Here is a 16,066-nt window from a genome sequence, read left to right as displayed (position 1 = left end):
TAAACCCAGGGGAGTGGAGTGAGCGAACACAGACACATACCGTGGCACAGACACTGAGAAAGACACTTCTCTTTTCATCTGAGATCATTGCCTTTTCTCACTCTACCTCTCTCACATGTTTCTTCTCTTTCGGTCTATTTTAATCAAATTCTGTTGGAGGGAGACGGACACAGAGGAAGAGGCGGATGGACTTGAAAGAATACCCAAGAGAAGCAAAAGTGTCACTACCTTACTTGAACTAGGAAAAGAAAGACAAATTTAAGACTCTTTGGGGGGCAGATGTATATTTAAAATATATGTTCTTATATGTACATGAAAAATTTGATTAGTGTCAAAAATCTTCAGCCTAATTAATTCTACAGTGATACAAAGTTCTGAAATAATAAAGCAAGGGACATGTGATAGAGTTTTTATAAACAAAAAGAGGAAGAGGAAGTGATATTTAGATGATATACATTACACAGTTAGAGGTGTGAAATGGTATATATCATGTTTAAAGTACTATTGTTGCCGTGCACAGCATCCTGTTTTTATCATTTTAACACTCATCAGCATGCAGTGTAACTGCCTCTGCATTCAGCATTTTCTTATCACATTCATTTGTAGGCAGTGTGGGCAGCAGACTGTGGAGCTCAGCAACAGCAAACATCACATTAAGAAATAAGACTTTAAAGCTGCACCAATCAATATTTTTATATTAACAATGGATCAAATTACTATGTGTAATGTGAAAGGGGTCACTTGTAAGACAAAACAAGAACACTAAAGTTCTTCACAATGTAAAATGTAGTAGAAAGTCAAGAGGTTGTGATATGTAGCACAGCACGCTAGTGAAGCTCTGTAATTAGAACTGCATGCACAGAACTACTCTCTGGAGACTGAAAGCGTGATCACTGTTATTAGGGCCTGAACACCAAGCGGTGCGAAGGCCCTATAGGATCTGAGGGAATTATTTTTCTTCTCTAATATTATTCTTCCAAAACAAACGCATTTTTGAGGGCCTAAACATGCACAAAAAGTTGTTAAACTTTGCACATACATCAGAAGTGGTGAAAAATGTAATATTTTATGGGTCTTGCAAAAAGGCGGGGCAAAATGGATCGACAGCGCCCCCTAGAAAATTAAGAAAATTTAGCCCCTTGACACGGATTGTCGTAGAAGAACGAAATTCGGTATGCATATGTATCATGAACAGACGCACCAAAAAGTCTCTTGGAGACATACCCTAAGTCCAACAGGAGGTCGGCCATTTTGGATCAAATCTGCGATTTTGACACCGATTTTGCCATTTCCAGGCCGCATACTTTAATGAACTCCTCCTAGAGATTTGATCTCAGCAACATCAAATTCAGTCAGTATCATCTACAGACCTTGGAGATTAAACGTTATCAAAACGATGAGTTTTCGACATTGCCAAGGGGGTGTGGCCGGGCAGTGAATTTTGATCCTTCACCATGAAAATTGAAACGGCCATAATTCCGGCATACATGATCCTAAGACATCCAAATATTTTGTGCTTGAAAAGAGTCCTGAACACATCCATGTGTCAATACTGGATCTGAGTCATAGCGCCACACACCTGGCAACAGGAAGTAACATGTTTTACGCTTTGATGCCCTGTGGGTAGCACGGTGATTGGATCCACCTTTTATTTACTCAGAATAGCCTCAAGACCTTGGAGATTATATGTTGTGAGGTTGGTGGCTTTTTGTCGAAAGTTGTTACCATGGCGACGCGGCGAATTTCAATGTTTTGCCATGACATTTCAAAGCCTTATAACTTGACTCCACATGATCTGATCTTTTCCAAATTTCATATGCTTGTTAAGAGTCCCGGTCTGAACACATGTAAAGGCCCATATTTAGTGACAGTCATAGCACCACCTACTGGCAACAGGAAGTTTGAAGCGCCACTCTTTTGCTAACTACTCCTAGGAGGTTAGTCAGAAACACATCAAATTTCAGCCAAGGTGTAAAACCTTGATGATGATAACTCATGAAGCTTTTGAGTTTTCACCAAAAGCCGTCGCCATGGCAACACATTGTTCGCCACAAAATACGAAGCTGTTTTTAAGGGCCAAGACATGCTTGAAAACTCACAAAACTATGCACACACATGGCAGTTCTTAAAGTCTGTAATTTCATATCAGTGGCTGGCATAAGTGTAGCAGAATGGCTCTACAGCGCCCCCTACATCATTTCAACGAAGCAGCCCCCGCCCCATGTAAAACCTACATGTATGAAAATCGGTACACACATGTATCATGCCAGGGTGCACAAAAAAATCTCTTGGACCCATAGCTGAAACCCAACAGGAAGTCAGCTATTTTGAATTTAGTGGTCAATTTTTTGGCGATTTTGCATGTCTTATATTTTAACGAACTCCTCCTACAGAATTCATCATAATGACTTAAATATCAGTGTGTGTCATCTAGACTACTATGTGATCAAAAGTTATCAAAGGATTTAGTTATGGTTGAAGCCTGTGGCCGTGGTGTGGTGTCGAGTTTTGATGTTTCGCCATGACAGAGGTCCCGGCCTGAACACGTTTACATGACAATATTCAGTCATTGATGCAAACTGGCCTCATAGCGCCCCCTACAACATTTCAATGCAGCAGCCCCAGCAGCAGGTAAAATAGTGGACAAAGTGATGTTTATCTCCTTCTTGCACTGTCTGAACACAGCCCAGATCTGAACACATCTACATACCCGTGATAGAAGCCATTCGACTGCGCGGTGCCCCGACGTGCGCAAGGGTGCGAGGGCCCGATCATTGCTGCTTGCAGCTGCAATTGGACTTTGGAGCCATTTCTAAACAAAGTAACGTGACTGTAATCTTCGTTGTGAAGGAGCATGTCACCCAGTGCAACAGTGTGGCTCAATGATGTGTTTTATTATAGTTTTCTTTCAACCTTTGCATCGTACACACAGGTAAAAAAAAGTCTTTTCAGACAACAGACGCACTTTTCCTGTATGAAAATCATGCAGGATACGTGTACTACGTCATACATATCCTGCACTTCCAGTATAAATCTACTGAAAGTCACAACTAAAAGAAAGGCCCAAGTACTTACTTGCAGTCAGTGTGTGTTGGTCTGTAGTAGAAAGCAGGAACCTTCTGTTCATATTTGGCCTTGGCAGCATTGTTTCCCATAGCAGCCATCAACTGAGAGGAAGACATGACAACACAACGCGGCTGTTTAAATATCACTTCTGCTGGATACAGTTTCCACATTGCTTAATCTCAGATAAATCTTATCTACACTAACAGCATACAGTGCCAGTCAAAAGTTTGGACACACCTTTCCATTCCCTTGAATGAAAAAGCGAGTCCAAACTTTCGACTGGTGTTGTATTTAAGCAATTGTTAACCAGCCACTGCTTGGTAAGATTTGGGGACATACCAGTGATTATAAATGATAAGGATAATGATTAATGATAACATGATAACACTTCATGTTTCTGCTTGGATTGTTTTTAACTTAGATTTAAAATAAAATCAGATAAAATGAGAACAGTGAAATCTTTGCTCCTTGAGGATAAAGTTATGAAACAGAAAGCGAAGAGCAAAACCTTTTTACAGCAGATCAACAAAACAGCAACCATGACATTTCAAGAAAGTAAGACCTAGAGGGAGGCGACAAAACAACAGGAAGAAGAAAATACTAAAGCACAAAAACACTGAGGTAAGATAAGCTGTTCAGTTGAGACTAAGGTCCCTGCTTTGCTATGGCATTAATTGTGGAAACGGCCACACTGCACTGGGACGTGTCTGTTTCCTGCCCTCTTTCCCTCCATCGTGCATTTCATCCAAGGATAATCCCTGAGCCCAATCCAACTGGCTGAATCCCTCAACACGCCTCTCTGTTCCTCTGAGGGGCTCTGGCAAGGATGCTGCACCCTGCCGTTCTATTGTGAAGGTCAAATAGCAAGCAAAACATTCAACAAAAACATGCATCTCTAAAGAAAGTCACAGAAACGAGCATGTGACACATCTGCTGCAATAAGGTGATGTATTTGACACCTCAGATATAACATTTACAACAAGATATTAATATTATCGAAGCCGTAGATCAGGGACTGTTTTGGCACCTTTCAGCATAACCACCAGGATGCACTTTATTAGACCCCTTTATGCAAATTAACTCACTACTTCACACCGTGAGTCGCAAGCATCTGCAAGACCAAATATGCATGATAATGTGAGTTAAACAACCAGTGTGTAAGATTTAGGGGGATTTACTGGCAGAAATGGAATATAACATTCATAAATATGTTTTAATTAGTGTATCATCACCTGAAAATAAGAATCATTATGTTTCCGTTACCTGAGAATGAGCCCTTTATATCTACATAGGGAGCGGGTCCTCTTCCATGGAGCCCACTATGTTGCACCGCCATGTTTCTACAGTAGCCCAGAACAGACAAACTATACACTGGCTCTAGCCTTTCGCATTTTTCGCAAGTTTCTCGACCACCGTAGGTTCTCCCACACGCTTGAAAAGGGAGGGGTATTCAGTTGGTTGCAATCTGCAACCTCACCACTAGATGCCACTAAGTCCTACACACTGGTCCTTTAAATGGCAAAAACAGTTAAGACCACATTAGTCAGATTTGTCCTTGAGTTGGGGTCTCATTAATCAAAACATGCATAGAAGTTCTATATGTGTGCATATAAAATGCCTGTGCAAACAAGAAAATACACGTGTACTCTGCTTGTGCATGTACAGGCTCATTTACATACAGAATGCCACACATGGTCAACCACACCTCTGTGAAAGAGACTTAACGTAAAGTTACCTGTTACGGACAAAAGTAATAACAGAGAAAGATAAACATGAAAAATATTACAAACAATGAGGTTTAAGATACTGTAGCTTCCTGAGAGCTTCCCTGCATGCAACAGGGCAACTGACAGATGGACATTCTCTCATTTTATGTACATCCCACAGATTGCTACTGGCACACGTCATTTGTTGAAATAGAATGAGTCATTATGAGAAAATGTGGTCAAAATCTCTCCACAACATGGTTACAGTTGAAATAGTGTCATGCACTTTGTTACACTGTAAACATAATTTATAAAGTGAAATGTTCTCTTGATTAACATCTAAGTAAATCAATTAAATTGAATGGTACAGAGACGTAACAGTAGTTTATTAGCCTAACGCAGAATGATTACAACTCAATGTCATTGCTCTAAATGTACACACACTCAGAAGCACAACAGGAAATTCATGAATCAGATTCTGATTCAAAGGTTTTATAGGTCATACTTGGTCCAGCAACCCACATCCATACAGTACGCTCTCAAATCTGCAGATATGGCTTTTATCAGTTTCCAATTCCAGGCTCAAAACTCTAATGACTTTCCTCTAGATGCAAAAGTTTTCTAAGTATGTGACATCTTACTGCTATCCTTGATTGATTTTGTTGTTGCACTTCAGCAGCTCTCTGATATTGGTTTCTCAAGAATTTTCATATAGCATTTTATATTGTTTTCCCTCCCCATACTGCTCTTTTCCATTCTTCTCCTTCACCTCATATTAAAGGTATTATTATCCTTTATTGTCTTTTGTTTTAAGAAAAGTTAATTTTACGATGGTTCAAAGGACTTGACAGTAACTTGTTGGCAAAATATATGGTATTAGCTTGGATCAGTTCATAAAGTGAATACTGTTGTGGCTGTTTGATCACTGACGTTTTATTGGAATGGGACTACAACAGCTCCAGACGTCTCAACAATAAACCCTCAAAATCATCCCCAAACTCTCCCTTTACAGCAATTACAGAAGGGCAGATTGAACACAAACAGACAACATAAAACCCTGGCATCTCTTTTTCCTGCACTGCAATCATATCCAGTCATCCAGTCATCTAATACTCTTGCTTCTGTTCGGGTTTTATCTCCAAATACCCCAAACTCCACTGTATTATTTTTGCCTCATACCGCCTCCACTTTCTCCTCTTAACTCAAATCCCCATTAAATCCTAATTATTGTCCTCCCACATCTCCACCTCCTGTTTTTCCTCATGACTCACATCAGCATTACCTCCCCCAAAGTCTTTTTTATCACAGAGTGGTGGTTTAACTAGTATTCCAGAGACAACTTCACTCTTTCCCAGCAGAGCTCAAGATTTTAACCAGTCTTAAAAATATCAAAATATGCATTTCATTTTACAGTTTTTTTTATATTTCTTGCTTTCTTAAAGGGTTTGCGTGGCACATAACAGCTAAAGTTTCTTTTTACACACAGGAGAAAAATCACACTAATGGAACAACACTTTATTGATCCCAATATGGAAATTCTCTCCCTCCACAGGGAGGTCAGAGGTCAGAAGTCAATATTCTTTGGGCTGGATGTCTTAAGACAATGTGCAAGTCTGGTATCAGGCCAATCACAGCATTTTTAAGTGAACAACATTGGCTTGATTGATACTGACTATATTATATGATCCTTTGTTTATTGCAGCCTATTATTCAGTGCTGCTTTATTTTCTGTCATATTGTTTAGAAAAATCACTGGGTTGTTTCCATGAGAACAACAAAGATAATGCTACAGATATTAGACTATGTGGTTACCATGGGCTCCATACTTAATATTTTTTGTCTGTATTGTATTCATATTCATGTCATTTAGATACTTAGCATGCATGCTTATGTTGCACATACTGGGATTTGCACACAATTCATGCTTCACATAAAGAATTTGGCAACCAGTTTATGTCATCGTATTGGGCTTCATGCAAGAACAAGTCATACAAATGGTTTTGGAGTTCAAATGTCACTGAAAACAGCTTCAAATAACCAAAATAAATAACAAAAACTAACATAATGTAAAATTAATTATTGTTTACCATGTTTTATCTTCCTTTTATCAAATAGTAGTAGTTGTTAACACTCACAAGCTTTATGCAGGTGTCCAGTTCCATCTGACAGTGTAACATCACTGACTGTATATTATCTTGTCCATCTCGATGACTCAGCTTCCTCTTGAGCACCTCGCATCACAAACTGCTTTGCTTTAGCAAGACATTATTTGGTATCCATGTCCACTTCATGTCAAACCATTGTTTGTCACACAGACTTACTCACCTCAAGGGAAGTTTTACAAATATAAAACCTCCATGGATCAAAAATTCATAATAGAAAGAGTCATAATTGACCTTGTTTGCAGTTCGAGGTGTTCTGTCAACAGTTTTACAGACGTCTCTTTTACAATGGTGGTTTATGGGGAAAATGCTTTTTTGGCTGCAGGGGGATTTTTTGCTGCAATACCAAGAGTGACCACTGGGAAAAATTGGCTGTGAGGCTGAGCAGTTGAGTCCTATCCAGCTCTTACAATACATCCATGCTCCAGCCACTGTTACTTCCTGTTTAACAGCTCTTTCTCAAACAGAGAATGGGAGTGTGGTTAATAGTCAGACATAATCCATTACCATGGCAACCAGAACTCCATTCTACCACACCAGCGATGTGTCGCAATGGTAGTGATATTGTAGCCCAACCTGTCCACTTACTACAGCGTTAGCTATATAGACTAGGTTACATGTCATTAACAGAGATATGTGAAATCCACAGATGAAATCAGATGATGGCTTCTTTATTGATGGATCATCTATCCTAAGCAATGATATCTTGCTTTATTTTATATTAAATGTCCTTAAATTTTCCTCCTCAGTAGCCAGTCCCGGTTCTACGAGGATTCAAAAGCATGCATCGCATTCTCAGTTTAATATTTTGCACTCAGTTGAAATTTAAATAATAAATGCAAAGCGCAGAGTCACACCGACTGGACATCTCCATGTGCGCCTGCTATTTTGGTTCATGTATGTGCAGCAGCAGGTTGAGTTGAAGGTGAAAACAGATCAGCGGGTGTGGTTATTACTAAATTCCCTCTCAGCCAGTCATATCTCTAGTCTCGTAGCTCTGAAACACAGTTAAACGTTATAACGACAGCTCAGCAAACAGAAAGCTTTTCTTCAGGAAATGTCTGGATGGTTCAAAGCATCACAACATGAACACACATCACCACAAATCTGCAGCCAAAGACAGATGGAGTAGTAGTTTTCATCAGTTACTTACTATAAAAATGATAGAAATAGAACATAATGAAATTGATTTGGTAAAGCTGTTTATATCATATCGGACCAACGCTATTTCAGCAATAATTCTAATGTATCTGACCTCGTACACGGTCACATAGTTTAGCGATTGATGTTACACAACAGTCTTTGCATCGCATTGTGTCTCACGAATAAAACATGAGACGCTACTTTTGCTAAAAAGAAAGTTGGAAAAGAGGCTGTGATGATCCCTGCTAACCCGACGTCTCCTTCATAAAAAAGCAGACTATCGAGTCATAACTGACCCATCTGATGTGTGTAGAGGTGTGTGTGGTTATACTGTAGCAGCGGTGACATCAGGTGATTTAATGAAGGTAAACACAGTGAACGGTCGTGCGTAACGGCACTGCACTCTAGCGCAGCACTTCTCAGAGGCTGCAGATTTATCAACGTATCAGTCCTGCTGCCTTCATATGCTGCAGTCATTTAATGAACTGACAGGAGAAGCTTTTCATACAGTGTAAAGCAGCTGTGGACAACAGATACTGTAAGAATCACCCACATTCATTTATAGATCACTGCAGACTGATTTACTGACTTTCCTGCTTTAACAATATTAAACATAATTTTCTGTGCCGAGTTTGATTGGAGAGTGTTTAATTGATATAAATTACTTATATTTCAAGCATTAATCCTGTTGCAGCACGTCTGCAGCAAGTATTTAGTTTGAAACGCAGGTGCTTGATACTGTATCAGTAGCCTATGCGACACTCACAAAAATACAGATTTTATGAGGATGACGTATGACTGCAGTGTCTACTATAGTCATACATCATTGCTCCACTTCAGCAACAGCCATTTTTGAACTGTGAGTGCAAAACTAAGTTGTTTGTCAAAAAAAGGTTTGGCTAACAGTGTGGCTATTCAACATTGTGAGCAAATGACTCAGAAAAATGTGAAATATCTTAAAAATGCCAAAAACACACTGGCGGGGGGCTTGAAACAGTATGGTGTTGAATATGCTAATGTTCAAATCTCAGGAGCATGCACCTGCTTGTGAACAGGTGGCATTCATCAGGTTGAAATGAGTGATTTGTGTAGTTAAGGGAGTTTACTGAGATAAGAGAGTGTACATATTTTCTGTAGATACTGTATATATATGGAAGTGGAGCACCGTACCTCCACTTCACTGGCATCCCACGTGTCCTGGACCGACTTGACCCGGCTGATGTGGGGGATGCTCCGGTGTAGGAGCGAGCAGGCCTGGCAAACAAACACGCCCAAAGTCAGCGATGCCCAGTCCGGCTCTGCAAGAGAGAGGAAGGAGGGGAATGAGAGAGAGAGAGATGATGTAGAGGAAAAAAGCATAGAGATGGAAGGAGGGGAAGTAAATTTGGGGATAAAGAGAGAAAACAGTGAAGGGAGAATATGAAACAGGGAGGATCATAGAGAGAGCGGTGGTAGAGATGAAGGAGGAGAGGGGAAAAAATCTTGTCATAATCTTGCGCTGTAACAAAGAGAACACCAGCTCAAGGTTCAGGCTATAAATACTGAAAGTGCTGATGCTGGCGCTGTTAGGGGGTAATAGGAGCAAAGTAAATGAAGCAAATATTACAAGGGACTCTGGTCTAGTGTGTGCCTGCTCATAAAGGACAGCAGGGCAGCAAAATATGATTTGGGGGAAATCCTGTTTCGTTTATTGACAGGAAACAGACCGCATGAGATCTGATCAGAATTCAGCCGAGGTAGTTATCAGGTTAGTTACATCACTGGACTCCTAAATAGATAGCATCATCACACACGCAAAAAGATAGAGTTAAATATGCATGCTGGAACTCATACTTGTATGCACATGCAATATTTTATACTTTTATACATCCTGGCATGCACGCATAAGCACACCTGTGCATCGCCTCGATACAGACCATATGCTGGTTATTGCCAACATGAGCATGTGATAGAACACACGCAGCTCTACAAAACTAACAGCCTCATCAGCATTCAGAGAAAATATGCACCGAAAAAAAAAAAAAGGTTTCTTAATGCAACGTGACACAGCAGCAGCATCCATGGGTGTTCAGCAGAGGTACACTGGAGTCACTGTGTCACACATAGACTGTCCATGCAAATTAAGTTGTCAAAGTCAGACACACAGTGTGTGTGTGACAGAGAGAGAAAGACAGAGTGTAGTGTGAAGGTGAGTGCTAGGAAAAATGAGAGAGAGTCACGTGCGAATGCAGATCGGAGTTTTGCAGTGAAGCCAGAAAAATCTGATCTGATCTGGTCAAAATTAAAGGAATAGTTTGTCATTGTGAGAAATATACTTTTTATTATTTTGTTGTTGTTTTGAGTTAGATGAGATGATTGATAGCACTTTTATATCTGTCTTTTAAATATGTAGCTGGAGCCAGTAAGCGATTTAGTTTAGCTTTGCATAAAGACTGTAAACAGGGAAACAGCAAGTCTGGCTCTGCCCAAATGTGACATCCACCTACCAGCACCTTTAAAGCTCACTAACTGACACGTCATATAAAACCAACACTTTTGTTTAATCTGAATAAAAACTGAAGTAAAATTACATGTTATGGTTTTACTGACGGTTACGCACGGACTATTTCAGTGACCTCCTAGTGTCTCCGCTGGTTACGTGGCAACCTCACATTGATGACAAGAAGTTACTACTCACAGTAACAGTAAAAAATGGCCATCACAATTTCCGAGAGTCCAAGGCGATGTCTGGGAACAGCTTATTTTGTCCGACCGACAGTCCAAAACCAACACATTACAATGATATAAACCAGAGACAGGCAGCAAATCCTCACATTTGAGAAGTTGGAACTAGGGAAAGTTTGGCGTTTGGTGTTCCTAATATTTTGTCCACTCCATTAACATACATGAGGATTAGGAACATTACAACAAACATTAGGAACACATTAGGAACACTTATCAACATAAATCACTCCAGTACACCACCACCACCCACTACAACCTCAATAATAAACATAAAGTCGAATTATCACCTTTCTGACAATGTCAACAAAAACTGAAAATGTATAAGCTTTATATATTTATGTAGAATTTATGGCAGAGCTGTTGTATTGGATTGCATTAGATTGCACAGGTGTACCTAATGAAGTGGCCGGTGAGTGTATAATGGTGACAATTTCTAAACTACCTCTAAGATATCTTTGGCATTTCTGTACTGCAATTTCATCCGATGTATACGCTGATATGGAAATCTGAAAGTGAAGCTGAAAATATCAGTCATGCTGATGTATCACACTCTATTCATGATGTCGAAGTGTGTTTTTAATGTATTTGCACATTCCTGATGTGTGCATGGCCACAAGCATCTGAGAGTACCGTGTCTCATTCTTTCTCCATCTCGCTCTCTCTGCAGCTGCCATTTCTCACACGAGGAGGCCCTCAGCATGGTGCACCGAATACACACACATGTATGCACACGTACAGAGTGAGAGTGTGTAAAACTCAAGGGAGTCATATGAGAGCTAAAGGACAGAGAGGAGTGGGGGGAGAGGGCAAAAAAAAAAAAGATTCTTGAATTTCTCTGTGCTCTTGAGGCTGGAGAAAGCATAGATGGAGATGCCACAGAGCCTGAAAGGAGATGTTTCGAGGTGGAAAATATGAGGCAGGAGGGATAAAGTAGGGAAGATGGAGTGAGTAGGGAAGGAAAAAAGGAAAAGTGTGGGTTCTTTATCATGCAGAGAGTTGATCTGTGCTCACAAGATCCCCTGCGGGTGTTACTGGCATCTACGATAAGCTTTCTTCGATTTATCTCTGTTAACCCATGACAAGTGTGCAATATTTTTATAAATGTCAACTTATCCTTTAATCATTTCGCATTGTGATGGAGCACAAAGCACAAGAGATGTGAAGACATGTTCCTTTTTATGTCTGCCACAATTACACATCACGCAAAATGCCCAACAAACACACACCCACGCGCACACAACCCCACTGACACGAAAACACACAACCAGCCATTCGGTGGTGAGGTCATCGCTGTCTGAGTCAGGCCTCACGGAGAGGCAGACAGCACTCATAGAGATTACTGTGGCTGCATGACTGACTAACCACATACACACACGCACACACGCACACACGCACACACAGGGCTTCCTCCTCTGCATGTACATAGAAAAGATGTTTCTCAACAGGATTACTGTGAAGAACAGATGCAGTTGTAGCTAACAGGAGGTGGAAAATTCCTGATGTAGTGTGACTCTGCTGTTTTTGTCACAGTGCATATGCTGTTCCAAGCCTGTTTGTTAAAGCGCCGCCGCACCTTGGCTCTGTCTCCAAGGGATTGTTCAGAAGACAAATCAAGTTTTTCAGGAGTTTTACAAGGCTTGTGGCTCGATTGGCGGAGAGACAACAGAGCTTTTGATTCGACCGCACAAGGTTGAAGAAAGAGGTGCCTGTGGTGCTGCTGCGGGGCAGATGCAGGATAAATGAATGAGGGGGCATTTATACAATGGCGGCCCCTGTGCCTGTGACCATTTGCGGGGAGCTTTTCTGCATCTGCAAGAAGTCATTTGTATGTCTGGATGTTTTCGTGTCAGTCTGTCAGTAGCTGTGTCATGTTGGGGGTTAATGACTTGACAGTGGGGGCAGTTCAGGTTGTGACCCCCCCTCTGTCTTGACTAAAACCCTCAGGCAACAGCACACACTTTTATTTCTACAGCAGACAATGTAGTATTAGATTTTACTTAATGTATGTTTTACTGCTTGACCCAGGTGCTGTAAAATGCTTGAGGCATTTAAAAGATCTCTTCAGATGGAACCTTATTGCAACAGTGAAGATTAAATACAGTGTACATATGTGTTGTGTTACTTACTAGCACAGTGTTTTCTAATTGATCCCCTGTGTGGGGGTGGAGCAGTGATTAAAAAAGTATGGGGGTTCTAGGGGTGGGACATGCCTTCGGCCCCTGTTCCAGTCTCCACAACATGCCAAATCCAAATGAATGCTGTGCATTTCTACATTTTCTTCGCCACCATATGCAAATAATATTGAGTTCAAAATGTACATTGTAGCACCAAACCCTTCACCCCAAGATATTTTTTACCAGCATTCACATACCATAGTATTATCAAATGACTTTGGATTTTTTAGCGTCTGTTAAAAAACACGCTTTTAACAAAAATATAAAGAATAAGACTTTAATTCCTTTTTTTCTTATTTCATCCATGATACACGACAAGATGAAAACTGAGCTACATTGTCCAACTCGACCAAACTCATTACTCAAAACCAGTGTCAGTGGGTGAAATGGGTAAGAACACAGCAGCACACATTACAAAAACAGTACTCTACTCAAAACCAGTGTCAGAAATAACAAAGGGCAACATTATCCTTATCGCCTAGTATTAAACAGCTGTTTCATAGCTCTGATCTGTTATTCTCTAATCTCTTATCACAGCCAGCGGCAAGAGACAGAAGCACTGAATCTAAATGCAGACATGTAACTTTACCGTACTTCAACCTTTTACTCTTCCCTGGCCAGGTGGGTTGGTGATATGGCTGTCATTGGCTGAGTGGCCATTCAATCAATCTAACTTGACCAATAGGTTTTCATGTATGGGGAACTCAGTTTTGTTTCATCAGTGACTACCTCAGGAAAAAGTGTGTGTGTGGGGGGTTGAATCATTTTTCTCTGAAAGTGCGGGTGTGGCAACACCCATAACATCCGCAGCTGCGAAGCACCTGTCTGTGTGCTAGTGACGTCTGTATTCATGCATTCCTCCCGATTCCCATTCACACACCTGAGACCCATTTGTGTTATGCACTACACTGTACATGGGTGTTTTCTGTATTTTATGTTAGACTGACAAATGTGATGGTGTTAGTCCCTCTTGAGTGAAGGATTTTTTTTTTTCATTACTGTCGTACACATAACTCTGAATGCCTCTGTCAGTCAACCACACTGGTCCACGCTGAAGTATCTCAACAACTACTAGTTAAGTTGACATGAAATTCTGTACAGACATTCATTGTTCCCAGAGGGTGTATCCCTCTGATTTTGGTGGTGCCCTGATTTTTCCCTTAATACCACCAGCAGGTTTGGCTTTTAGTGAAAAAAGTAACTTGGCAAGAGCAGCTAGTGGCGTGGCTACTGGAAAGGCAATTTCCATATGGGTCAATTGGGACTGAAATATCTCAACGATTGGAGGGATTGCCATGAAATTTGTTACAGATATCCATGGTGCCCAGAGGATGATGCCCCTGACTTTTCCTCTAGTACCACCAGCAAGTCAAATTTTTCACATGTGAAATATCCCAACATCTACTTGGTCAACTGGTAGAAAATACTGTACAGACATTCATGGTTCCTTCATGATGAATTCTTATGATTTTGGTGACCATCTGACTTGTCCATCAGTGCCAACATGAAGTTGGCATGCAGTTTTTAGCAAAATTTCTCAACAACTATTTTGATAGATTGCCATGAAATTTGGAACACACATTCATGTCCTTCTCAGGATTCATTTTAATCACTTTGGTGATCCCCTGAGTTTTCATCTAGTACCATCATCTGGTCAAATTTAAATTTGTCTAAATTAACGCCATTCCATTCAGCCACAGCTGTACTTTGTGTTGTTGTTGTGCCAATTACCAGATGTTAACATGCTAACATGCTAAACTAAGATGATGATTATGGTAAAGATTATATCACCTAAATATTAGCATGTTAGTGTTGCAGTTGTGTGAATGTTGGTATCTTAGCTAAAAGCACAGATGTGCAGCCTTACACAGCCGCTAGCATGGCTGTAGACTCTTGGTCTTGTTTGTTCACATGCCTTAAACCCCAAACTCAAAGACCACCAGCAATTTAGCATTGTACTTTCATGAGTCTGGAACTCCTTGGCACTCATTTATTGTCCCCATTCAATCTATATGTAACCGTTGTGCTATGTATTTGTGATTTCTGATTGTGGCTATGTGACTCTTGTCTGTGCAATGATGGTGATGGAACTGTATGCCGGAATCAAATTCCACCAGCTTAGCTGTGCGGTCATATTAGTGAAATGAACTAAACTGAATTTTGGGAACTCACAAGCGACAGATAAAAAAACAAATGGTGAAAACTGAAGCAGTTAGCTCTAAGTATGGGAGAAGCTCCAAAAGAGATAGTGATACCCTTGAGACCCTTAAGATATTATTTTCTCAGACTTGACTTAGCTCCTCCAGAGCTGCAGATATTATACATCTGTTTACACAGTCAGAGTGTTACTCCCTGTGATGAGTAAACTGATCTTCATGTGTCAAATCTGTGGAGTTCCCCTATTTCCCTCCATTACATATGCCATTAGTGATGATTCATTCCTCAAGGGCTTGTAATGGACCTCAAACTGTCTTGTGTCTACACTAAGCTGCATTTTGGTAACCTAATTCATAGCTCAAACATCATTTTCAAATGTCCTCCTAAATGGTGTTCCCTTTGCTGCACTGTAATGAAGCAAAGGAAAGCCCCCTAATAGTCGACCAACCGTTAGTCGATGAGAAGAGTCTTAGTAGTTGACCAAGTTTTCATTGGTCGGTTAGTCGCAGAAAAGAAAAACCCCAAACTCCATTTGGGAGCTGCGCCTTATTAAAACGTCATATTTGGCTGGAATGTGAATGAAACACGAGGGGGATTTTAATTTGAAACCATGAATACTGGAAATGGTGAGACACGGTTCCACCCGACCGAATTGACCGATGTGTAACTTCATCATTCAGTCAGTGACACGGTCCACTGTGATAACAACCAGGAAAACACCTAAAATGAGAGATATGACAGAACTAACTGAGAGATTTAAGAGAATTAACTGACCCACGGGAGTGAAAGAAAAAAAATCATTAGCGCTTTTGCCGTTAGCATTGTTGTTAACAGGCAGCTCGCTTTATGTGTGTGCTTGTAAAACGTATGTTTTAAATGCCTATTATTAAAGTTTTGTATTTCTCTGTAATGTAGCACAGTGTTAACAATGTTA

The 16,066-nt window shown here is 40.5% G+C and overlaps 1 protein-coding gene across 1 annotated transcript in view; it reads right to left on the bottom strand.

Moving 5' to 3' along the window:
• Positions 1-16,066, bottom strand: part of LOC137172034 (arf-GAP with dual PH domain-containing protein 1) — a 33,578-nt gene that overhangs the window by 12,620 nt on the left and 4,892 nt on the right. The window contains exons 2-3 of the mRNA XM_067576286.1: positions 9,248-9,375; positions 3,076-3,167 (exon numbers count right to left, since the gene is read on the bottom strand). Of these exons, the coding sequence (XP_067432387.1) occupies positions 3,076-3,167; positions 9,248-9,375 (220 nt within the window). The remainder of the gene's footprint in view (positions 1-3,075; positions 3,168-9,247; positions 9,376-16,066) is intronic.

Source organism: Thunnus thynnus, chromosome 20, assembly GCF_963924715.1.
Source record: "Thunnus thynnus chromosome 20, fThuThy2.1, whole genome shotgun sequence".
In the NCBI taxonomy this organism is placed as follows: Eukaryota; Metazoa; Chordata; class Actinopteri; order Scombriformes; family Scombridae; genus Thunnus; species Thunnus thynnus.
This window is presented reverse-complemented; position numbering and strand designations above follow the sequence as displayed.